The 26,218-nt window shown below is 46.9% G+C and overlaps 1 protein-coding gene across 2 annotated transcripts in view; it reads right to left on the reverse strand.

Moving 5' to 3' along the window:
* Positions 1-599: 599 nt before the first annotated feature.
* Positions 600-26,218, reverse strand: part of GSDME (gasdermin E) — a 67,508-nt gene continuing 41,889 nt past the window's right edge. For both annotated transcript variants that reach the window (XM_037509354.2, XM_037509344.2), the window contains exons 4-10: positions 21,304-21,475; positions 19,594-19,714; positions 15,466-15,609; positions 13,125-13,252; positions 11,218-11,413; positions 9,000-9,073; positions 600-4,004 (exon numbers count right to left, since the gene is read on the reverse strand). In XM_037509354.2, coding sequence (XP_037365251.1) covers positions 3,774-4,004; positions 9,000-9,073; positions 11,218-11,413; positions 13,125-13,252; positions 15,466-15,609; positions 19,594-19,714; positions 21,304-21,475 — 1,066 coding nt within the window. In that variant the 3' untranslated portion in view covers positions 600-3,773. The remainder of the gene's footprint in view (positions 4,005-8,999; positions 9,074-11,217; positions 11,414-13,124; positions 13,253-15,465; positions 15,610-19,593; positions 19,715-21,303; positions 21,476-26,218) is intronic.

Below are 26,218 nucleotides of genomic sequence, written 5' to 3' on the forward strand. Positions count from 1 at the left end.
AAGTGTTTTCGGGAAAAATAACACATTGTATCTTTAATCATTCCCCTTGCTCATCTCCAGGCCCTGCCACTGAATGCAGACTGTACAGGTGAGCGGCGTCCCTGGCCGTGCAGTACGGTCGGCACCCCCAGACGGGAGCCGCGCCTGCCGGCGGCTACAGACCACACCTCCTGTGAACTTGACCTCTTGAGCGCAGGCCCCCGCGAGAGCAGACGCTAGACCGCGGCGTTTACACCTCACGACCCTCTCAAGACATGGGCTACACCTGCTGGATGCCGAGTTTATGAAGTGTTTGCATCCCCTCACTATTTGCAAAGGCAGAGACCCTCCTTCCGGTGAAGTACTAAGCAACCTAAAACCAGGCAGTAGGAAGGGCCTCCCCGGTGGCCGAGTGGGTTAAGGCTCAGTGCTACAGCACCATTGCTGCTACGCCCTGAGTTCGAGACCCGGCCCAGGGAGCTAACCCCCATGAGGTGCAGAGGGCCTACTCCTCTTTGCCCACTGCTCCACCTAGTGGTGTAATTCAGCAATGTTCCACTCTTCCTTCCCGCCCCATCTTCCCCTTCCCGCCCCATCTCCCGCCCCATCTTCCCCTCCATAGACCACCTTTGTAAACCTTCCTTTCATTATTACACCAACACGTGCAGCAGTGTGAGCCCCATCTGGCCAAGTGAAACCAATTTATGCATAAGAACTGGGTTACAGGCCAGTAGTTGTGCAGGCTGAGAGGATTCACCGCACATAGTAGGAACAGGCATGATCCACTGATAACACTGCAGAGGGGATGCAGCCTGCTGTGCCATGTGGGAGCTATGACAAAAGGTTTGAAATTGCATTGTGTGCTTAGGAACAGCGTTAAACACCTCCCTACGTTTACTGTTTTTCCAAAAATAAACACCTGTCTCTTCAATATGGAAACCCTAATTGTTTCTTCTACCTCAGCCCAAGTGATTCAGAGGCTTTCAAAGACAGCATATGGCCAGGAGAGAATATCAGAGACAGGGAAGATTAAAGTAGAGAATCAAGAGAAGGCCTCCATTCTTACATAGCAGGGGATAGATACCATGACCACTTCCCAGCTAGCCAAGAAATGCTGGTAGGAAAAACCTGTTGTGGCCCTGGCTCAGCCCCAAGACCCGCAGTGAAAAGGGGAGGTGGACACACCAGGCTGACCAGGAGATGGAGGCGTGACTGTAGGTCAGTGTGGGAAGCCTGTTTTAGAAAGGTACTTTACAATTCCTTTCCAGGGTTCCATAGTTCATATTTTGGAAATTGCTAGTCCAGTGTATTTTTGAGGTCTTCAGAAATACTAGATTTTATGTTGATTCTTCATCTTACACTGCATAGCAAATTTGCAGTGGCACATTGTATCACAAACAGCCTTAAAACACAAACTTAGTTCTGACAAAGCTTTCACAGGGCTAAAATCACGATGTCCCCCTGCCTGCCTTGGCTCTTGTCTAGAGGAGAATCCACTTCCAGGCTCTTGCAGGTTGCGGGCAGACTTTCCACATGGTTGTAGACCCTAAGTGCCTGCTGCCTTGCTGCGGTGGGAGGGACTGCTCACTTCTCCGGGCGCAGGCCTCCATCTCAGCGGAAGCTGTGACACTGAGTTCACATGTTTCTACTTCTTTTAAGGACCCACCTAGATAATCCAGGATACTCTGTTCATCTTAAAAAATATCTGCAAAGTCCCTTTTGCCATGTAAGGTAACCTGTTCACAGATTCCTGGAACTATTAGGTGATGGTGTCTTCAAGGGGCTATTAGCAGGCCATAGCACAGGAGCTAAAGTGTAATTTCCTGTGTTTATGAAAACCAAGTGATCCCTCTGTCATGGCTGGAAAAAGCAGCCTCAGGGTCTCTGTTCTAGGAAATTCTGCTTTATTTACTATCTTTTCTAAGTGACCTGTGCTACTAGACCTTATTTCACAATCTAATTATGAAAAAGTGTGGTTCTTGATCTCAAGCTGTAAATAAAAGTGCATTTTAAAATACTTAATGGTGAGCATAGTTCACCAGGGTAACCTTTTAGAGTCCCACTCTGCACTTACTCCAGTATGCCCAGCACTGTCTTACCTTCCACATCCCGGAGGGGATCTGCTAGGAAGCCTGGCAGTAACTGGGAGGCTGGGGACACCTATAGCAACATAAAGCGGTGTCTTTCACTAGCTAATTTTTAAAACAATCCAACAGGATGACAGGCTGATCTTAGGACAAGTGTGAAAACAGCCAAAGCCCTTAGCTCAATATTGCCGGGAAAGCATCTTTTATTTCTCTGTGTGTGTGTGTGTGGAGGTGGGGAGGGGGGCTTGGGGCGAGAGGGTATGCACATGCTGCTTTTACAAAATACATATAAAAATTTCACAGGAATAGAAGGTTGAAATACCCTTCCCTGAGCCCTACCGCCTGCTTGCCATAACCTCTAAATCCTGTCCCTAGAGAAGCCACTTTTAGGTTTCTTGGGAAGTCTTAAAGTTTCTGATACATGCATGCATGTCTATTTTTTGACACAAGTAGAGATTCACATTACACATTTGTCTGCAGTTCTGTATGCTTATTTCAAAAAAGCAGACAAAATGGCATGTGTACTGCCATTTTAGCACAATTCATTTTCCTTTTGCATGCTCCTTTTCAGTTTGTATATAAAGGGCTTTTTTTTTTTAATGTTACTACCACTATATGCAACTCAGTCCTTTATCCTGTGTATCATAAGCATTTGCATAACATTGAGTCTCATTAAAATCTGAAAGGCAGAAACGCATTAAGTAGATGATGCTGAGACAAGAAAAAGCCAGGTACTCTCCAACAGTTGATACTGCTCATCTCCTTCTGCCTCCCTGCTCCTAACATAAGACAAATTGGAGCAATAGGTCTCAACTGCTTTTTGCTAAGGGGAGCAGCAGTGGCTCCAGGTCCCCAGTGGATATTAGCAGAGGCTCGGGGGAGACTGTCTAGGCTGTTTCTAATAGCAGGATGTCAAAATAGGATAAAAAGCAAAATATACATGGTATAAGTTTTCCTTTGATACAATATGTAGTATTTACAAATTAAACATCCAGAATACATGAGAATTCAGCACATTGTTCTAGACATCAAATCAGTAGGTTCATCAAAGCATGACAAGTCAAGATCTACAAAGCTAGAACGTCCCTCTTTCCCCTCCCAAGCAAGGGTCTCCTGCTTTTAGACTTTTTTAGTATAATTTTTTCAGCAAAAGAATGTACTCTCTTGGCATTTACAGTTCATTTTTCAGTCTCTGCATAGCATACAGCACATCTAAAACATAGCCCTCTGTGAAAAGAAATCACCTTCCCACAACATTCACAATTTAAAACGAATTTTTGGATCAAAGTGCCAAACTCACCTGGTTTTTGTATAACAAAGTGAGAAATACAAGAAAGTGATGAATAGGCCCATTTTTGTAGCAGAAGGAGAAAAGGTCTGAACATGCACTAGCCTGGACTTCTCGGGTCTCCTTTGGTTCTTTGGATGCTGGCATCTAACTTTGACACCAGGTCACCAGCACAGGAGGGTCTCTTCAGAAAAGGATACTGTTTATCAGCTCAAAACAAACAGGTTACTATTGCTGTTTAGTGCTAGCGGCTACACAAGGTAACTGATAGTGCAAAAAGTCACCACTTCTTGAACGGTTTTGTAAATTCATTTCATTGACCAGCTTTTAGCATAGATTTGACCTAAGCCCCATAGTAGTATCTTGATGGCAAAAAATGTCCAGCCATGGCTGATTGCATGTACTTATAATTTATGTTATTAATGTGCTCTGTCCAAGGCACAGAGTCCATTCAGGCTTATATAAAGAATTAGTGGGAAAATGTGAGGCTCCTTCTGGACCACAGCTTTCACGGAAGACTGCAGCCTCTCCAGGCTAATGTCAGCAGAAGTGAACAAACGTTGTACGATCCCAAATCTTTCTGTATCTTTCAGAGGAGCCAAGGCTGGGTCTTCAAGATCAGCTACTCCATCATCAGATAGAGCATGGAGCTGAAATGACATGTCAACAAGTTCACTTTAAAATGTTACAGAAAACCCACACAGTTGGATAGTAATGCACGTCAAGGTAACTTGGGAGAACCAAATTAAGTTGTTGCTTTTTAATTCCCCAGGTGGAACAAGAAAACCCTTAAGATATAGAACAAGGTCTATTTGACCCAGACCAAGATATGAGGCTGGATCTCTTTCCAGTTCCTGGTGTCCTCTGTCTGAATTCCCAATTCTGAATTTGACCTTGTACTATGTCCATTAACTCTAGAAGATTAGAAAGGTCACAATGTAATTTCTCATGCACACAGTATGCAAGGTTTTGTTTTTTTTTAATGAAGTTATTAGAATTTCTTACATATTTGCATGAACCCCTCAAAGGCAGGTAGCATACTTTGGCGAGTTGTGCTTTCTGCTTCGAGAACCTTTGCCCTTGCTACTCTCTGGCTGGCAGACTGTCCCTGATGATTTGTGTACAGCCCTTGCCCTCTCACCTTTTGGTAGCACTGCCTCATCAGAAGGGCCTCTACCAAGCCCTCTCTAATGACTATTCCCTGCCCTCGTAGCCAGGCATCATTACGCTATTATGTGGTCTTAATGTACTTACTCTTCCTGAAGCCATCTTTTCAATATTCAGTTTAGTCTGTTTGCTAAACAAGGTGCCAGGTGAACAGGGAACAGGTCTGCTGTGCTCACCACTTACGCTGCCTGGAATACTGACCCTCAGTGTACTCAATGTTAGTTCACTTTGGAGGCTGCTCTAATTACAACTACTCAGAACATTTGAATTTTGCTTTTACGGCCTTAAAGTATTTGTAATTAAGGTTAAATTGACATAACAGTTTCAGCTGTACATCATCATAATTTGTGTACAATGCAAAGTGATCACAATAATTCCAGCTATCCATCACCATATAAAGTTAGATGTATTTTCTTGTGATGAGACTCTTTAAGGTTTACTCTTGGCAACTTTCATATATGTAATGCATTATTACTGATTATAATCACCATGACATCTGCCCCCCTTTACCTCTGGCAAACACCATTCTGTTCTGAATTTGGTTTTATTATGTTCTTTTGATTCCACGTATAAGTGAAATCATACAGTATTATCTTTCCCTAATTTCACCTATTATAATACCTTCAAGTTCAATCAATTCATGTTGTCCCAAATGACAAACTTTTATTCTTTTTTATGCCTGAGTAGTATTCGTGTATGCATGTGTGTGCGCACACACCGTATCTTCCTTAACGTGTCTTTCATTAATGCACACTTTGATTGCCCCCATAGCTTGGCTACTGTGATTAATGCTATCATGAACATAGGGCTTCATATGTCCTTGTGAATTAGTGTTTTCATTTTCTTCAGTTTAATACTCAGAAATGGTATGTACCAGATGGTTGTTCTATTTTGGATTTTTGAAGAACCTCCTTATTTTCTATAGGGACTGCATCAGTTTACATTCACACCAATATGAGCATTCCCTTTTACCCATATTGTCACCAATGTTATCTTTTTGATGATAGCCATTCTGACAAGTGTAGAGTGCCATCCCATTGTGGTTTTGATTAGCATTTTCCTGATGATTGGAGATCTAAACATCTTTGCATATGCCTTAGCTGTATGTCTTTGCAAAAATGTGTATTTGATTCTATGCTCATTTCTTAATCAGGTTTTTTGTTACTTGGTTATGTGGATTTTTCTGTATGTATTGAATATTAACCACTTACTCAATGTGTAAATACTTTTTCCTGTTCAGTCAGTTTCATTATTATTTTTGTTGATGCTATGCAGAAACTTTGCTTTCCTACTTTGCTTTTCTTTCCTTTAGGCAGCCTACTTTGCTTTCCTTTCCTTTAGGAGTTACCTAAAAATTCACAAGATCAGCGTCAGTGACTTTATCATCAATGTTTTCTAGGAGTTTGATGGTTTCAGTCCTTAGATTCAAATCTTTAATCCATTTTTGTTTGTGGTGGAAGACAGAGATCCATTTTCATCTTTTTCTAACAGTATTTTTTGAAGAGATTGTCTTTTCCCCATTGGGTTTAGTCTCTGTTCTACTGTTGCATATTAACTTATTATATGCATGTGAGTTTATTTCTGGGCTCTCTGTTTCACTTTGTGATTTTGAGCCAAGACTATATTGCTTTGTAATGGAGTTTGAAGTCAGGGAGTGTGATGCTTTCAGCTTTGTTCTTTTTCAAGATTGCCTTGGCTATTTGGGGCCTTTTGTGGTTCCTAATCTGTATAATTTTAGGAATGTTTGTTCTATTTCTGTGAAAAGTGTGAATTTTGAGAGGGACTGCATTGTATCTATAGATTGCTTTTAGGGCATTAGGGGTATTTTAACAATTATTTTTTTCTGTCCATAAGAACAGAGTATCTTTTCAGTTGTACAATTTCTTTCATTTGTTTTGTAGTTTGGTATAAACGGGATTATTTTCTTAATTTCTCATTCTGATGGTTGAGTGTGTATGTTGACATCCTCACCTGAGACTTCACTGATTCATTAGTGCTACAGGTCTTTTCGTAGAGTCTCATTTTCTATATAAAATCATGTCCACAATCAGTGACAGTTTTACTTGTTCCCGCCCATAGGGATGGAACAATTACCTAACTGTTCTGGCTGTGACTTCCAATACTATATTTAATAAATGTGGCAAGAGCTTGTTTTGTTCGAAAAGCTTTTCGATGTGTGATGTTAGCTATAGGCTTGTCGTATATGGCCTTTACTATGTTGGGAAAACATCACTTCATTTTGTTGAGTTTTATCATAAATGGATGTGATGGGTTCTGTGAATCTGAAGCATCTTTGTATGTACATTTCAAAGAACTTTTAGGGTCTTGATCAGTCACTCTGATACTTTTTAATCTTCAGTAGGTTTTCTAGTAGCTCTGATTTTCAAATAAGTACTCTAAATGGAATCCTAAAGAATTCTAGAAATATGCTGAGAAATGGTAACTTTACTGAAAGTACCATATACAGTTAGCCCTGGTATCTGAAGCGTAGCACTCATTTGAATATAAAAGTACTTGTGTGTCTACATCAAAATTGGTTTTACAAATATAAGCCACACTATGTAACTACAGCCTTACCCATTTGACCCAAAATACGGATTATGCTTTAGAAGACAGGCACCACATGCCATTGATTTAAAACTGTTCCCCTGGTGCAGGCTGAAGACTGGCAAAAGCACAGTGGGTGATTTCCTGTGTCTGGTGCGTAAGTACTAAACACCTGCCAACTCCAGCTGCCCACAGGCACTTCTTGGTATATGGAAATTAGTGTCACCCAAAGGTAGTGGGCAAAATTAATATTATCTATTGTTTCGCACCTTCTAATCAATCCTTACACTAAAATCTACCAGATTAGTAAATCTGAAACTGCCCAGAAAGCCTCTCAAGTTACCTTGGCCCCTAGACAAGGAAAAAAAAAAAAAAGTAGGAACACTGGTGAGTTTGTAGGTGATTCTCAGTAAATCCCTTTAAGAAACACCTGATTCCCTCAGGAGTCTCATTGTTTGAAGAAGAGTTGTTGCTATGTCTCGGGGAGATTATACGAAAGTACCCAGAAAGTTAAAGAAAACTTATTTGTCTTCTATAGTGGGTTGTTTTTTGCCAAAGCAGAATGAATACCATTCTGGAGCTTGTGTCCTAGTGTCTACTTTTAGAACACCAACAGAACATGGAAGCAGCATAAATCAAAGCCTAGAGGGCCTCCCTTGGTGGCGCAGTGGTTGAGCGCTGGGCTGCGAGGCTGCCTGCAGCCTCTGCAGTGCCAGTTCGATCCCCAGCCACCGGCGAGGGTCCCACAAAGAAAAAAAAAAAAATCAAAGCCTAGAGTTGATCAGCAAGAAAGATGACATTTAAGAGTCAGTTTGTTGGGAGGGGAGGCTAAAGTGGTCAAGCAGTATTTTTTTATATACATTCTGAATACAGTTGATGACTTTGTAAATACTTAACAATGGGTAGGCACAAAGTTGCTACAAAAGGGAACTGGGCAGAATTGCTTTCTTGCTCATCACAGCATACAATTAGGCAATTAGACAGATTGTTTCTATAGCGAAACTGCCACCAGCCTTTACTGTCAGCTGACTACAGGATATACATGCTGGCACATTTGTAAGTAGTTCAGTTTTTATGATCACAATATAACACAGCATTCCTCTGGATAGGTAAAATCTGCTTTCTATCGTGAACAAAATCTAAGTTCCTTGGTTAGACTGTAGTTGTCTCTGCTGTGCAGAGATGTACCAAAAGCACTAGCCCAAGTTTCCAGAGTTGATGTATAACAAATTTCAGGGTCCTAACTTGGCAGTCCTCTCAAACCTGGGGACAGATCTCTGAGCTTCGGGCCTACTTCATATGCTGGACTTGGCCATTAGTAATCAGATTTTAAAATATAGTAGCTCTGTTCTGCCCAAGGCTGAGCAACACCTGCAGAAGCAACATCATAGGAACTGCCCTATTAGAGCAATTTGGGGCAGCCTATTGATGGCTCCTTCTTTTAATGACCCAGTTTGTGATGTAAAAAGCAAAAGCTTAACCTTGATCTCTAGGGCTAGCCTCATGGATATGTAACTCTTTATGATATTTCCTGAGGGCACAAAGCAGTTTTATTTCTAAAACAGAATGAAAGAAGCTGTGGCTCCCTGAGACAAAACAGACCTGGAATACCTCCTAGTGAGGCCAATGCAAAGCTGAACCAACTGGTCAGAGCACAGAAATACCATAGCCAATAACAGGGCACCAGGACCCCTCCCTACAGTGCCAGCAAGCCTTGGCCCAAAGCCTCTTCTAATAGGAAAAGCATGAGGGTTGGAGTAAAAGACAAGTCCTTTGCCTCTGTGCCTCAAGTCTCCAGGTCTGTAGTGTGCAAAAACTAGAGTTAAAATACCTTTTTTAACCTATTGTAAGAGCTGTTGTGGATGAGAAACCCTAGAAGTTTTATTAGCTGCTAAGATACCCATCTCTTCCTCATTTTCCCAGGTACTTACCAAGTAACACAGTGTAGGAACAATCTCGAGTTTACAGCAAGTACCCAAAAGAGCTGCTGCATTATCAGGCATTTCTGTAAGAGACAAAAATCAATGTCAAAGAAAAAATAAAAGCTCCAGACCCAGCCCCTGAATTTTACCTAATTGTACTTCAGTGCTCTCCCATCAGCTGGGCAAAGCATGTACTCAGTAGTTATCCAATGAGAGGTGCTAAATAGGCAACAGTGGCCTTTTTGAAAACAAATGTAACCAGTTCTGTGTTCACCTTAGATCAATAATAGACCACAGATATAATGGTGGCTCCCAATAGGCTGATCATTTTAGTGACACATTTCTCTGCCATTAAGTGATGTGTGATTATAATTAAAATGTTAAAAACAAGGAAAGAATCAAACTGGTTACATACAAAAGGAGTGTGCAAGACAGAGAGTGCTTAAAAGAAAAATAACCTGCCATCAAAGTTGAAGGATAAAGATTTCTGGACAAGGTAAAAGGATTCATCACTGCTAAAATGGCCAAATAAGAATGTTAGAGGGACTTCTTTAAATTGAAAAGGGCACTAGTTAGAAAACAGAATATATGGAAGTGCTAATCTCACTGGTAAAGGTGAATATAGTGTCATGGTGGTGGACTGATCACTTCTGAAGTCAGTATGAAAATTAAAGGCAGAACAGTGAAGACACCAGGCTCGCCTGCTCCATGTAATCCAGCTAGATTTTAGCACAAAGTCAATAAACAATAGGAACATCTGAAAGGGGGGAGGCAGGGCAGGGATCCCAGATGTGGTGAACCCTGGCAAGAGGTGTAGACACAGCAAGCCCTGGTCCCCAGTAGCTGCTGTTCTTGGAGCAGGGCACCAGGAGGACCCTGCACTCAGCCACACCTGGCGGTTAGGAGTGGGACTCCACTTCCGGACAGCAGAGACAAGTGCAGACTTCAACTCGTGTGACCCCGAACAGATGCATGCTTCATGGAACAGGAGGTGGTGCAGGCAACCTGTTCTCCAGGAGCAGAGGCTGTGCAGCGCACACCCTTGAACCAGGGGAAGCCTTGCAGAGGAACTGGGGTGTCCTACACAGGCTGCTCCCCGGTAAAGAGCAGAGCAGTCACTCCTGCGCTTAGCACTGATGGTGAGAGCACATGGCCTGCCTAGACTCTCCTCCCAAAGACCGGCAAGCAGGGGTGTTTTGGTGGTGCCACAAGTGCTAGTCAGCACCACCCCAGCTCGTCTACCAGGTCAGAGCAAATGCAGCCCCGAAGTTGCTGCTCAAAAGAGCATGACAGGCACAGTGAGATCAACTTCCCAAACACATGTGACACACACACAATACAGTGTTAAGAACTTCTCTAATGAAAAAAACTCAGCTAAAGGGAAAATCAGAAAAGTTAATCAAAGAACAAAAATCAGAAAAATGAAAAATCAGTGATCAGAAGATAGGAATTGAAGCCTAAAAGTAATTTCAGGTTGTACAGACCTGTATAAATAGGATCAAGGACTCTAGAGAAAGCAATGGAGGATCGAATCAGTGGCATGGAAGAGAGTGCTCTACTAAGTGTCCAGGTGAATGGAGAGAGACCTGAGGTATGAATCAAGAGGCAGTTCTAAAACCATTCACCACCATAGAGAGAGACCCCAGAAACAGCGCGGAGTTGAGGCTGCCAGAGGGATGAAGGGTGCTGAGGAACAAAGTTTGGAGGTGACCCAGTGGTCTGTGGAGAAAGATGATGGATGCATTGCGGTGGGGTGACATACATCTGAAGAGGTAGGAACCTAAACTAATGTTACCTCAGTTCTTTAAAAAGCAAAAGTAGTAAAAAATCATACACTAGTCATTGGAGGGAACAATAGGACCAGAAGGACTACAGGCAGGGTAGAGATCTGCTGCCACGCAGCTGCCAAGGGCTCCTGTGTGAGTCAGAGACTCTTCGGGAGATGCTCTCCTGTGTGGGTGAGAGGGACAGTCCTCCCTGGGGGAGGAAAACAGACGTGCTCAAGATGATGGAGACGTCTGGCAGGCAACAGCAAGGCCTCCTTCATGCTCGTGACACTTCATGTAAACTTCCTTGGCCTTCCACTTACCCTCCCTGTACTGCTGAAAGGGAGGGAACCATAGTAAGTACTAAATCCTCCCCAGTTACTGTCCTTTCCACAGCCCCAGAAGAATTACAGTAGGTGAAATTACTTCAAAGCAACAACAGCATTTCTTTTTTTCCATACCTGCTAGTGCACTGACCAAGAAGTAGGCGATAGAGAAGAGCTTCTGGTTGCTGACCACATCCTCCGGCCCGAGACACTTGCCCTGCACCTTGTACCCCACCAGCCGCAGGAAGGCCGTGAGGTCCTGCTGCTGTGGGGACTTCAGTTCCCTCAGCATCTCCAGTGGGGGTGACAGGCCAAAGACCACGTCATCGCACTGCAAAGGGAAGAGAAAACGCCTGGTGAAGCTAGAGCCAGGCAGCACCGGACCCAGTCACCACCCCATGACACACACGAACCCTCGCCCTTCACTGTCTACCGGGTAAAAGGAGCCCCTGCATTCTTTCCTGTGTCTTGAAATTGCTGATCTACAAGGTTAGATTTCCTCCTAGAGAAACAGTAAACTGAGCCTTGCCCCCCAGGCACTGGTCTTGTACAAAGGAGGCAGGTGGCCCCCCAGGAACTACTGGGTTGAATCTTCAGAGCCACAGCAGGGTCTGTCTTGTTTACCCAGGACTGGGAACCAAGTGCTTACACTGAACTGAGAAGGGGGCATAAGGCATCATCCCCAGGCTTTAAATTTGGCACTCAAGCCCCACTGCCCCAGCCAATGGTGCCGGGCGGCGCCCTCCAGCTACAACAGGTTTGCTAGCAGGCAGGGGGGCGGCTCTGCACCTCCCAGTCAGCTGGGTTCCATTGTAGCCTTGGCATGAGAATCCTTCTCCTGGGCAGCTTTTCTAGCACCTGAAAGGGCAGCTGGTGCCCCCTCTACAGGGTGATGGCCTGAACTTTCCTCTTGAAAGAAGCTATTTCAGGAAGCACAAGTGGGCTTTGTCAAACATTTGTGTTCTCCTGGCGGCTAGCTCCCGCTCCCCCAGCACCACATCCCCAAGAACCTAAGAAAGAATAAATTTCTGTTGTGTCAAGCCCTTAAGTTTGAACTATAGGTTATATCACTGTAACTAAGCTGCTCTGGCATATTCCAGTTTTAGGAGGGAAAATATATAAACTATCAGAAATTATTGAAAGCCATAAAGTATTAAGCCATAAAGTCAGAGTTTAAATTCCACTTAATAGAAAAACCAAAAGACACAAACTATAGTGAAAGTCAAACTCAGTGTCCCAACCTCCTCCAGTAAAACAGAACACAAAGTCTGGGGGTTGGGGTTAGCACCTGGTATGTGCCTCACCATTTGTACCAGTTAGGGAATTCGGCCTCTCCAGAAAGTCCTGCTGCAAAAAACAAAACCACCACCACAAAGGCCGTTTTTCAATCTTTTCAAAAAATAGATCAGGTTGACTAAAGGAACTCTACCACATCCCCCCTTGCACTGTGTCCACCTGGAACTTCAGACTGTGACCTTAAAGGTCCTTGCAGATTAAGGTAAGGATCTTGAAATGAGATCCTCCTAGATTGGAATGGGTCTAAATCCACTGGGGATTGCCTTTGAACAAATGGAAAAGGTGACAAGACACAGAGAAGGTCACATGAAGACAGACTAGAGTGCCTGGAGCGGTGCGGCCACAAGCCAAGGCATGACAGGAGCTACCAGAGCTGGAGGAGGCAAGGAAGGATTCTCTCCGAGAACCTTTGGGGGAAGCAGGCCCTGCTGACACACCTTGACTTCAGACTTCTGGCCCCTGGAATTGTAAGAGAATAAATTTCTGTTGTGTCAAGCCATAAAGTTTGAGCTTACTTGTTGGGGCAGCTCTAAAAACTAGGATCCCCTCCAATTCATGACTGTAGCTACCTTCCTATAGTTAGAAAACTAAGGACCTAGGAGCTAGAGAAAAGTTTTCAGCTTCTAAAGTGACGAAGTCTGAAACACAAGTTTATCCCAACCCAAAGCCTGTCCCAAGAAGTGTCACCCATCCGCATCTCCAGAAAGCCCAGGTAGAGACACTGCCAGCAGTGCCTCTGGCCTCACCACTTGTTCCAGGGCCACAAGCAGCTCATCATCAAACAGGACCGCCTGGAGGATGTTGCTCAAAGCCAACTGCTGCTGCTCCGGCAGCTCCACAAAGGGATGGAAGTTCCTTTCCAGGAGCGGCGTGGCTGTGAAAGAGCAGAGTGTACCCAGTCGCACCGCCGCTGCACACGTCCCAGAACAAGGGGAGCAACTCCTGCCTTTTATAGCCAATTGTCCTCATTCTTTCATAGATACTCCCAGCTGCACCGGCAGTCATGGGACTCGGAAATAAAGTAGGAATGAAATACCACCCTGCATGTTTTTCAATAACCAGTCAGACTGTAACAAGAAGGGGTGAGGCGGAAGGAAGCGGAGACAGAACAAGGCCAAAAAGGAAGAGGATAGATCCATTTTGTTTCAGGCCGCCGCTCTCTGATGACTCACTAACATTAATTACGCCTAGTCAATTATTTTCTGAAGAAGCCATTCAGATTTCTTCCTCTTTAGCATGATTTTTGTGAAAGTAAATTATCAAGGCGGATGACTAAACATCAATTGGTACTTTTAAAATGCTTCAAAGCCATACAAATTCCAAAACATTATTTTTCACAACCCCATACACTGCAGATTTTTTATCCTTTAATGTTTAACACATGCCTTTCAGAGGAGCTGCTGCCCTAATTTCACAGGGCACACTCACTCCACTTTCTCGGTCTCTTTATCTGTCCTGGAGGAAGGACACCCAGGTCTGCCCCACTGGGTTATCCCATTCCCTGCAGGGTGCTAGAGCCTCTCCCCTTAATTCTCAAAAAAGCTAATAAATGAATTCCAGCAGGGATTTAAAAACAAGATTCTATAGGGCCTCCCCTGGTGGCACAGCAGTTGAGCACTGGGCTGCGAAGCTGCCCGTGCTGCTCCCCTCAACACTGTATTTTGGTCCATCTGCCCATCTGCCTGTTCTGCTCCCCGCTCTGGCTCTGGTGAATTCTCTCACCCTCCTGCGGTTCTGACTGTACCCAGTGCTCGTATAAATAAATAAATAAATCTTAAAAAAAAAAAAAAAGATTCTATAAACCAAAGCTTTTGTCCACAAATACATAAATACCCACTAGTGTGCGATGCTTCACCTATGCGTTAGCTGCGTTACACACAAGCATATGGGTGTGAACACTTAGATATTAGTGTGTGTGATGATATATAAGGCACCCTTCTGGGGAGGGACATGTCACTGATGTATTCAAAAACTGCCTGGTGAGCGCAACTAGGTCTTTGCCATGCTGGCCCCCTACCCTCTTCCTGCCTAGCACTGCCAGCCTCCCCAGCCTGCCTCAGGCTGACCAGAATGCACCAGGTGGATTGATGGGAAGGAAACTGCAAGAAAGCTGCAGCTCCACTGCCTGTGTTGTCAAAATCCCGTAGCGCAGGTCCAGGCTGCGGGCTCACAGCTGCTTCGATTTTAACCCAAGACATCAACTCCAATTAGTGGCAGCTGAAAACTGCACCCAACTGATCGATCTGGGCAAACAGTGGCGGTGCCTGCAGCCCCGCGTCAGACAGGAAAGCCTCATCTTAAAATCAGGACTTCGTGGTCATTTTTCCACATGGAGTGAGTTTTGCTATAGAAACGAAAGCATCATCTGGTTTGGGACTCACTGAAGCCCCAGAGGTGAGTCTCCTCACCCTCACGCCAGAGCATCTTCTGAGCTGCTCCTAGCTCTCCCTAAGCTGATTATCTGTTTCTCCTTTTCCTTGCCCGTCTCCGCTTCTATATACTGCACTCCTGCCCCACCTAGCCTCCAAAAAAACCCTTTTAACAACAAAATGCTGCAGAGAGCGCAAGTGCTACAGGCAGGGGACGGCACTGTCCTCCTGGATGGGCGCCACACGGCCTAGAGCCACGTGGGTGAAGACCTCCAAGAGAGCTTGTGCAGTGCTGACAAGGCGCTGCTTATCTCGCCAGTGAAGCCTGAAATGCAATGAAACATGCGAAAGTCAGGTTCTCTCTCCTTGCTGCTGACTTGCTGTTCTTAGAAGCCAGCAAGGCTTCTGTAGGGAAAGAGAATGAAAATGGAAAAAAGAAACAAAATGGCCTGACTCATGCCTCACATCCCCCACCCCGGGCCCCATTAATGGTCTTCCCCATGAACGGTCCTCTCTTCACAGCATGGCACCCGAGATTGGCGGTCCCCTTAGATTGCACCAGAATGAGTCCCGAGTGGACTAGGACCAACTTGGGCCCGTCCTCTCTGTTCTCAAGTGTTTTCATGAAGTCACAGGCATCACTCCCACTCCCGCGGCCACGTCGCTCTCGGGTACAGCACTCAGTCATCAGCTCCCCCGCCCGCCCTCTCGGCAATACCTTGTTTTAAGACACTCAGTGGTCTCTGCCTGGCATCTGGCATGTCCTGGAACTCCAGTTCTTGAAAGGGCAGGGGGTCCAGGAAGACAAAGCTGCTTCTCTCCTGCTCAAAGCCACCACGCTTCCCTTGCAGGAGACAGAATTCTGTGATGTGAGAGAAAAGGACAACCGGGCATGGGGTCAGCCTGGCCTTGTTGGCATATCTTAGACCTGGCATCACCTACCTCAGGCAGGACAGGAGACACATCCGCCCCTCCTCCCCATAAACCTACTTCCTACACGTCATGCTGGTGCACCAGAAACTACGAATGTAAGAGAGAGGGGTTCTTCACATAAAGCTCGCTAGTGGGTTCCCTCAGAACAGGTAGGAAGCAGTCATTCAAGCACTGGAAGTATTTCATTATCCTGATTTGGACAAACCAACTCTAAATGAAAGAACTTACCACGTATGAAATTGAGAAAAAGTTTGATATGGCTGAACTGATAATACTGAAGAATCACCGACAATATATTTAGGTGCACAAATGCTTGCTATATGGTTATGTCACTAAAGAGCCAACTTTTCTTTATTAATGAGAATACTACACAGCAATTAAAAATGAACTACTGGCTTCTGCAATAGTGAATGTCATAAATGTGTTGAATGGAAAAATCAGACACAAAAGAACATGTCCTACATGAATTTATAGGAAGTCAAAACTCATCTTTTTTTACTTTTATTTTTCAGAGATACCAGAATATTTGTAGACAAAACAATAAAATGCCTAAGAATCACTTTAAAATAATTGAGTGGGGGTGAAGACAGGTAGCACAGTTAGAGATGAAACATGAACTGCCCTGTTAAAGCCAGAAACCAGCCGGGGTATCTAAGTTGTGGGTAAAATGTAACAGTCATGTCCTTGCTAAGCAAAAGCAGTAAGTCAGCCCACAAATGAGGGGCCTTTCACGCTTCTATTTAATAATTAGGATACTTACGAGTAAAAATGCAGCTGAGCCTGGCACTTGTCTGACACGCAAAGCGTGGGTATTAGCGCTCATTTTCATTTGCTTGCGGTCACTGGTGACTAGAGAGAGGTGCCACAGTCCTGTCCTTACTCAGCCACCCCCTCACTGGGCATCCGGGGTGCCCCGGCTTGCTCCGCCCTCTCACCAGGGCACTGAGATGGAGCCGAGGGAAGTAGCTCTCAGGCACTGGCTTCATATCCTGGGAACGGGGACCAGGAACACCACCTCAGGTGTTAATGCCAAATGGGGGCTCTGGGAGTCCATGGCACCTGCAGGTGCACAGCCCCCCGAAAGCATTGCCGGCTCCTCCTCACATTTCCACGCCGGGCACTGTACGAGGCGTCACAGCCATAGGCTGACAGCCCAGGTCTTGAAATCAGTCTGGTCCAGGTGGGAATGGGTAACTCGGGGTGATGCTGGGGGTGTCAGTGAGGTTCTGAAGCCAGTGGCAGGTGCAGAGAGAGAACCAGAGAAGGTCCCTGGACTGAAAGTGTCTTAAGGAGCCTCCTAAAGGATGGGTAGGAGTTGGGTGGGCAGAGAGGCAGAGAGCGGGCTCCAGAAAGGAGAAGCAGTCCCAGGGCCCAGGTAGGAGAGAGTGGGGATGCCCCCAAGGGTGGGTTAACTGGCCAGAGGGCTGTGTTGGGAGGCGCTGGAGATAAGGCAGGGGAGACAAGCCAAAGGGAATCGGGGAGGGAATTGAATTTTTAAATGATTTCACTAGCTATACTGCTTGGATGGAGCAGAGACGGGGAGATTCCTCAAAGCAAAGCAGCCAATTGAGTGTGTGGTGGAAAGAGTCTGGGGGTAGGGGGTGGGGGGCTGCCAGAAGAGCAGACTCAGCAGGGCAGGAAGCACAAGGTCGCATTCAGGGTCCCCATGGAACTACATGCTTGAAAGGACACCCATACCCGATGGTGCTAAGCACACTCCAGACTGTGCAGTGCATCTAACTGGCTGTAAGAGGAGAGCTTCTGTCGAAGGAAGGGTTGTGCTGAGGGAATCCTTGGGCAAGGAAGGTGGCACAGATGTCTCCCTGTGGGACTCAGAGGAAGTCGACCTCTCAGTTTCAAAGGACAAAACCGGATCCTTGTCAACGGGACTTCCACCTTGAGGGTGGGAGGAGACATCTGGGAGCCTCTTGGGGGCCCTTCCAGCCCCTGTGGGTCTATGTTTATGAAGCCAGCTCAGAACATTCTGTGGCAAGAGTGATAGAAAACACAGATGGGGTAAAAACAGAACCGTTACAAAAAAAAAAAAAATCCACCATGAGTCACAGGAACGAGGCCCGGTCACCAGGCTGCAGAGGCACCACAGTGGGCCTTGGGGAAAGGGCAGCGTGGCCCCCTCCAGGGCCAGAGTAGGGGAGTGAGCCAAAGGGCCTGGAGCTTCCCTCTGGGCACCTCTTCTCAGCTGCACAAAGAGGAGTTTATTTTCAAAGGCAGCAGAAGCCAGCCAAGATAAAAGCCTGGTAATTGAAATGCAAACAGGAGAGCCTCACCAGGCAAAGCTGTGTCTTTCTGACCCCTTCCCAGAAAAGGGGGGAGGCTGTGGGGTAACAGGCGCCCCAGCACCAATGAGCTGCCGGCAGGACTGGGCAGGGCAGGTGCCACCTCCTCTGATAAACAGGAAGCCCTGCACCTCCAGGGGTCCTCCCTTCACTCCTAGGCATTCTCCACTGCGGGAGTGTTGGGGGCTGGCTTTCTGAGGCCTCAAAAAAATGACACCTAGACCTTCGGTCCACTTGGGGGGAGGGGAGCATCCTAGGCTGGAACCACAGGCGCACACTTAGTAACGTGGTCTTCCCCACACTGAAGATAAACTAGAGGAACAGCTTAATCAGCTTGACGTCTCAGTTTAATATACAAATCATTCCAACAGGAAAATAAAATAATACCACCCACACGACACAAATTTGGAGCCATGGGCCCAGAGGATTTTTGGTCTTCCTGGTATTTCCTGTATCCCTCTCTAAAGCAACTTCTTAAAAAAACACCTTCACCTTTTGTCCCTTCAAGCAAAGCACTGCCCCTCCCTGAAACCCCCTGAGACTCCCGAGCTGCTCCATCCGTGACAGAGGCGGCTGGATCACATTCCACATTCCCCTTGTCTCCTCGCCCCTGAGGACAGTCAGCTTTCCCAGCCCCTCTGGTTGTAGTCAAATGGTGTGGCAGCTCGTGCGGGTGTAGTGAGTGCAAAAGGCGGACTCCCAGAAAACTCACCCCAACAGGTGCTCAGCACGACTGAAAACGTGGAGGGGAGGGGAGGGGAGAGCAACGACAGCGGAAAACACGCTAGCGGCCTGCAGCGGGCCCACTTTTAAAAACATTTTCACTAAGGAAAGCGCACAAGGAGAGAGAAGGGTATCATGAGCCTCCAAACACGTATCCACCGGCTCCAACAACGAGTCGTGACCTCTACCCGCCGCCCCGCACACCTCACACCCCACCCATAATCCTCTCCAAGCAAACTGCAGAAACATTACCATTTGATCTAGGAAAAGTTCAGTGTAAGTCTCTAGGCGATGACCTTTTTCATCAACATACTCAAACTGTCATTACCACAGCCCAAAAGGCCAACAATAATTCATGATGTTACATGTGCTCACTCATGTCCCCAAGCAGTCCGTTTCCTTGGGCTCCCCCTAACATGTGAGGAAGAACATGAAATGGGGGGGTCGCTCTGCGCACCGACGTACGGCAGACACCCAATAAGTGAAAGCCATTATTTTCTTCAATCACTGCAGTGACCAGGTGCTCCCAATTTTGAGCACACTGGTGATGAGCTGACAGAGCCAGCAGCATTATGGGAGCTGAGGTGGAGTGATGCAGGAACCACCCATCTTCCGGGCATTTCACATGCCCCATCTTACTCAGTCCTCCCCAGACCAGAGGGGAAAAGCTCAGCAAGACCCAACAGCCTGCCTGAGTCCACCGGACGCCAGGGCACAGCACTCACGGGCCTGATTGCAGAGCCAGGTATTTAGCCCTGGGCCAGGTGAGTGCCTCTAGATCCCCATAGTGGTAGGGGATCCTCTACAAGTGTGCACTTCAAGGGAAGAAGGGGCTGTCTCTCGGCATTGGCTCAACCACCTCCTAAGAGTCCCACGCAGGGGGCCACACTCACCAAACTGGCCATCCGGCTTCACGTACAACTCGATGACGCCATAGGCGATGGTGGTGGCAGCTGGGATCTCCAGCACCACATTGGTGTCCTTGATGAAATTTCCATCCTCCATGGCTGACACCTGTGGGTGAGAGCACACGCCTGTCCCTGTGCTCTCACACTCCCCCGTGGCCAGCTGGGGCCCTGCACGCAAGAGCAACTCTGTGCCTGGGGAGCCAACGGGAAGGAAGGACTGGCAGAAGGAAGGACTTAATCCTTGCTAGCCTCATGACAAATGGCCAACCTGGTGGCACAAAACCAAGATTCCAGAAAAGGGACACAGTGAAATGAGGTCTGAGTAAAGAAGTTAATAACTTCCCAAGTCCCCTCATGAAGAATTATGAAAAACAACTTTGAAATCCTAGTGAAAAGCTTAAACAATAGCAAAGCCAGACTGGGAGAACCTAGCTAAGCACAAGAACCCCCCTGCATGTCATTTTCCACTCCTGAGGCTGGGACACTGGGCTATGAAACAAAACCCAGGGAGAGGCTGGAGGGAGAAGAAGCAAAAATTAGAGGGCAGGCAAGAAACACCAAGAGGACAGCCACCCAAGGGCGCTCCTTCAGGCAGTGTTATGAATCTGACCTTTCCCTCAATGACCTGGGCAGAGGAAAACAAGAATCCATCTGCTGCACACAAACTGGAAGTGAGAGACCTTTAGCAACTTGATCCTGGGTAGAGTGTGATGATGGCCAGGCCCCCTGAGACTCGGGGGGTGGGGGGTGGTTCCAGGCCTCTGGTAGGGGGTATCTATGGGTAGAAACATTGTCACTGTCATCTGCCACTGGGTACCTCCATCATCACTGCTGTCCCGGCCTGCCCACTCCTGGGAGAGTCTAGCCCAGAACTATAATTCCACCTCCTTCCAAACACAACTTTCCCAGGCCTTCTTGCAAAAAACTAAAAGTTGCCTCAAGAAGTAAATCTCTAAGAATAGATTATCAAGTACCATGACAAGCTGGAGGAGAAAGAGTTTGGGGTTGATAGCCTCCTGTTCCACTGATGTTTATCAGCTCAGGCTCGGCTTGGTATGCCTGTGGTTCAATCCAGAAGCATCTGTTTATGTATCTAGAGACAGACACATGTACTGATCTTTACTTCCTTAACTCGATTCACAAAGGATTGGAGGCCACTAATTCCGAAAAAATCCTTTGAGGCCCCTGGCTCCGAGGGGCTTTAGGGGTTATCTGTGCATTTGTCAAATGGGCCCATTTGACCCATTTTCTTTGTAGAATGCACCTGGCCCAAACCTACACGGTCACACCAAGCGTCCTGCTGTCCTAAACTGGGGTCTGTACCAGAGAAGGGCAGGTTCAGAGCAGTCTGGTGAGCCACCCCAGAGCACTCCCACCTTGGGTTGCCGCAGATCAAGGGAAACCTACAGCTGCCAGCACCAACCTGAGAGCACATCTGAGAGAGAATCACCCCCAGGGAAGGCAGGTCCCCTTCTCTGAGTCCTTGCTCCAGCTGTGACTAAGCCAGTCGCCCCAAACATTTCACTCACATGAGCTAATAAATTCTTTCTTAAGCCAGTTCAAGTTGGGTTTCTGTTAATTCACTACACAAAGCTTTCTGACCAATGAGAACACCCAAAGAGGCCCCTGACCAGGCTTCCATGGCTGGGACCAGAGGCTGCTGTGGCCCTGACCCCAGCTGCCCCCAGCACACACCTGCACCGTCTTGGTCTGGATGCCCACCATGCCGCCACACTTCTCCTCGATCTGAACATGCTCCGATATCACACACTTCTGTGTGGTCACTATCTTCTGTGTCAGGATGCACAGAACCTCGTTCCTCCTCTCCAGCACCTGCTGCAGTACAGGATTTTTCAGATTTATTTTCCTGAAATAGAAAAATGGCTGTGAGTGGCCAGGGACTCAGGGGAGAAGGCTGCAGCATGAATCTGCTCCTGTTCCACAGCCAGCGGCTGAGCGGGCACAGGCGACAGCCAGCATCAGGTACCTCCTGTGATGAGGGGCAGTTCATCTGGAAAAGAGAGACCCCCTCAGAGAGCCCAGGCCTCTGGAGTAAGGCCAGAAGCTGAGGGAGGGAGGGGTGCCGCTGTGGAGCATGGTGTGGCTGTCAAAGAGGAAGAACAGAAAACCAACCTGTGGGAGCACCGTGGTCTGCCCGCCTCAGGCCCTGGGAGCTCCACCTCGTTACTTAATCAGAGGCCGAGGGACATTACAGTCCCAGCCCAAGAAATTACAGTGTAGGGGCCTGGAATGGGAGGAGAGAGGAATTGGCTTAAAGTACAGGTAATGAAGAAAAAACTAGAGTTGAACTAAAAGGTACTTTCTGTGCTCTCTTAATAGGGGTTTCCATCATTTCACAAATGGGGAAACTGAGGCCAGCTAGGAGTGTCCTGCCCAGGTCACCCAGCAGGGATTTGTGATTTCCACACAGCTACTCTGGAGATTTCATGAACAAGCTGAATTTCCATCTACAGGGGGTGATTTCATACTTAGAAGCAAATAACGCTATACCCACTAAGATCTCATTCAACCCTGTGAGTCTATGAAGTAGACAAGAAAAGAAACAAATTAGAGCTGGTAGAGGCACAAGAATAATTACATCATCCGGGTTTTTTAATGGTCCAAGATCCAGCTACCTGAAAGGCTCAGCACCCTCCCTCACCAGATAGAGGTGGTCCCCACCCCTCTATTCTGGGCAAATGCAACTCTTTAGGCTCCAGAAAGTATCTCCAACTCAACTGGACTAAGTTGCTGGAAAGGTCCTGTCTACCATGTACAAGCTGCTTGGGACAAGAACAACCATGTTCATCAATAGATGAAGGATAAGTAGGACACGCCACGCACACACCTGGGACAGAAGTCAGCTGTGAACAGGAACGATCTGCCACTTGCTACAACACAAGCAAACTATAAAGACATCGTGCTCAATGAACTAAGCCAGACAAAAAGAGGACAAATTTTGGATGACTCTCCTTACATGAAGTATCTGCCTAGGCAAACTATAGCAACAGGAAGTAGATCAGAAGTTACCACGGGCTGGGGAGGAGGAAGAAGAATTCTTGTTTGCTGGCTATAGAGTTTCTGTTTGGAGGACGGAAAGTTCTAGAAATGGATAATGGTGATAACTGTCCAATAGTGAGAATATACTTACTGCCATTGTCTTGTACACTTAAAATGGTTAAAATGTTACCTGTGTCTTATTGCAATAAAAAATGATGGCTGTTCAATCTCAGTCATGTTCAAAGAGATACAAATGATTATAATGTTTCACACATACTAAAAAATAAAAATATATTGATCACAATAAAAATGCTGCCCAGAGCTCCATTTCCAGGGAGGCTGATAAAGCAGAGGCGTGGAGCCTACCCACTGTGGTTTGAGTCCCAGCTCTGCCCTCCAGCCACTGGTCGTGATGGAATGACATCCCCTCTGCACCTTAGTCTTCTTGTGGATAAGCTGACAACACCAGTGCTCCCTCAAGGGCTGCTGTAGGGCTTAGATCGGTGACCTGCCAAACCAGACAGTTCATGCCACACAAACACTGACAGGTGGCAGCCACCTCCTCTGAGGCCACCTTCTCTACTGGGCCCCACAAAGCAAAGCCTCAACATGTGCACTTGAAGGGAATTAGGGGTCACTTTATTGGGTCCGAGATCCTTTTCACATCACTCACTCCTTTAGAAACCTTCAATGGCCACATTGTGTTTCAACCCCTCACCCAGGCAACTCACGAGGCCCCTGAAGGGCCCCACTTTCCAGCTTTCTCCTGTGCCTTAGACACCAGACGCATGCCCACCCCAAGGTCATGGCCTAGTCCCCTCCCCTCACATCAGTGATACTGCTCATCTCCTCAGGGTACCACTTCTCTGGAGTTCTTTTCTAGCACATTCATTTATTTGTTCCTTGCCTGTGTCCTCCCTCTAGAATTAAACTCTATATAAAGTAGGGGCTGTGCCTGTCTTATTTATGGCTTCTTTCATGTCAGTGCCTAGTAAGCGCATAGCAAGGACTCAGTAAATATTTCTGGAACGAATGGATAAATAAAACCTATGGATTTCTCCTCTTTACTTTAATGAATGTGTAAATGTGTGAGTGTGCATGCATCTGCGTATGAAAGAGAGAAAACATGCAGAAGATATCAATGGTGGGTTCGCAGTGTGGTTAAAGGAGGACGTGTCAGTGGGGGTCTTCCTGAGAGGATCTGGGTCCTTGAAGATGTGCATCAGCGCCTCCACCAGTCACAGGGTGTATTTGAGCCAGTGCTTTAATTCCTCCTGCCACTGGACACAATTCCACCTTCGAGCAGATTCTTGAAAATCGACTCCCTCAATACAGGTACTTGGCAACATCCTCATATGAACACACATCAAAAGCCACAAGTCCCGCTCTAATACCTGAGGAACTGAAGGAGGGTAAGGAGCAAAGGCCACCGTGAGGGATCCGAAGTGACTCTGGTGGATGGAGTCACTTCCTTGCACCACGGGCAACATAAACAAATTCACTCAAACACTTGACTTGTCTAAGTCATGTTACGTTGCTTGGAAAGAAAAACTCAGCCTGGACTATCCAAGACTCCACTGTTTAAAATGCCCACCTCCCTCCAGAAGGCCCACCTCACCTCCTCCTAAACACCCAAAGGGGGAGGGGAAAAGTCACTACAGGAACATCACCTCCTGCGGCTGACGAGGACTTGGCCCCAAGATGCCTGCCGGTCAGCCAAGCACCTGTGCCCACAGCAGGGCCCCGCCACAGGAGGGGGACAGAAGCTTGGCCAGGGACGCCCTCACCGAGGCTAGGAAACTGGAGAAGAAAGGCCTGTAGAAGGGGCTACAAGGCATGCAGGCAGCAGCGTCCAGCCGACAGGCACATCCTACACAGGTCACTGGGATTCGGTCACCCAGGACAGTGCTGCCACCTTTTGGAAATCAAACGCTGGACAAAGCCGCAGAGAGCAGAGGAGAACTCCAGCGGACAAAGGGGCTCACTGTCAGGGCAAGTGGACTGTTTGCCTGACTCTGCAATCTCCAGAGGGAATTCTTTCCCACCTCCTCTCCTGCCCACACCACCAGGCCCCAGAAGGGCTAGCGGGAACCAGACCCTGACTCTGGGCCTCCTCAGAGTAGGAATCACCATGCAACAGGGTGCCTCGGGGCCCAAGTGGGGAAACCAGACATATTCCTGCTAATCCGCTTACTTTACAGTCCTATGTATTTTCCTGTGTGCATATCAAGAGCTCTACAGATTTCCTTAGCCCATTCAAGGGGATCAAGGAATAAAAAGTTTAAAACCCTAGAAGAGGAGGTTCACAGATGAGAAGCAAGGAGGCTCATAGAGGTTGAAAATAGTAAGCCGAGTTACACAGCTAAAATGCCTGGCTGGCCTTTCACAAAGCACCCCGCCCACCCCCCACAATGGCAGCTGCTCCTCTTGTGAGCGAAGGCACCCAGGAGCTGTACTAGAACGTGACCTTCATCTCCAGTTAACGCTAATACTGCCATGTTCACTTCTACATCAATATTGCACTCTAGACCAGTGGCTGGGAACCGGAAGGATTAAATCCAAGCCCTCTGGGAATCTTCCTCAGATTAGCCACACCCATCTGTCCTCCTGGACCCCACCTTCTAATGGCTGCAGCAGCCACATGGTCTCAGCAAATTCTTCCCTAGACTGTCCTGATATGCTCCATCTCTCCTGAGCCCTGGTAAGAACCTCCAAACAACAGGGACAGATCTCTTGTCCATGAGACACAGGAGACACAAAGAACTATTCATGGAGGGTGTGTCTTGGCTGGGAGACGTTTCACCTGATCTCTTCTGACCTCTGGATGTTTAAACCACATGAACTTATCAATTATTAAGGATTTTTTTTGTTAATTAAAAAAAGACCTGTTGACAGACTGTGAGCACCTAGAGGATAAAATACCCTGCTCTTTTTACTGTGCCTAGACCTATCTACCCACCCAGTTGCTGGGAAAATGGACACATGCCCACGGAAATTCTAAAGGACAGGGTTGGAATATAGCTCTCCAGATACCAGCCGGAGCTCAATGTCCACTGACAGGAGAAACGGGGCAGAAGCTTGCCAGCAAGAGCAAAAGAAGTAAGCACACTCTAAAGAAGCAGGAAATTGCCAGAGTCTGTTTCAACATCTTCCCAGATCAGTGATGAGGGCATAAAAAGAACCCAAAGGTGGTGACGGCTGGCCGGCTACTATTTCGAGAAAATTAAGAATTGCTAACCTACAGAAATGCAGATCTATGTGGATGATTAAGTAATTTGGGCATTCTGCCCCGAGGGTGTTGATGTGATGACTAACGACCACTGCAGTTACAGGAGGTGTGAGTGTATGTTCTCGGATCAGCTGTAGAGAGGCAAAATTAGAAAGTCTGTTCAGATCGGGTCAGTGCACATAGCTTGACTTTGTTCAAGATTTCATTACGCAGCGAAGTGTCGGCTTCCCTTTTGATAGCCAACCTCCTCCATTCTACAGATGTGGCAAAGCACCCACCAAAGCTGTGACTTGAGCTTAATTTGGGAGTTTAATTTAGAAAGGCATCTATGCATGTACCACGGCAGCTTTCATCCACCTGTCTATCCCTCCAGGGACTCAC

This window comes from Talpa occidentalis, unplaced genomic scaffold (genome assembly GCF_014898055.3).
Source record: "Talpa occidentalis isolate TD23 unplaced genomic scaffold, MPIMG_talOcc4v2.1, whole genome shotgun sequence".
Lineage (NCBI taxonomy): Eukaryota > Metazoa > Chordata > Mammalia > Eulipotyphla > Talpidae > Talpa > Talpa occidentalis.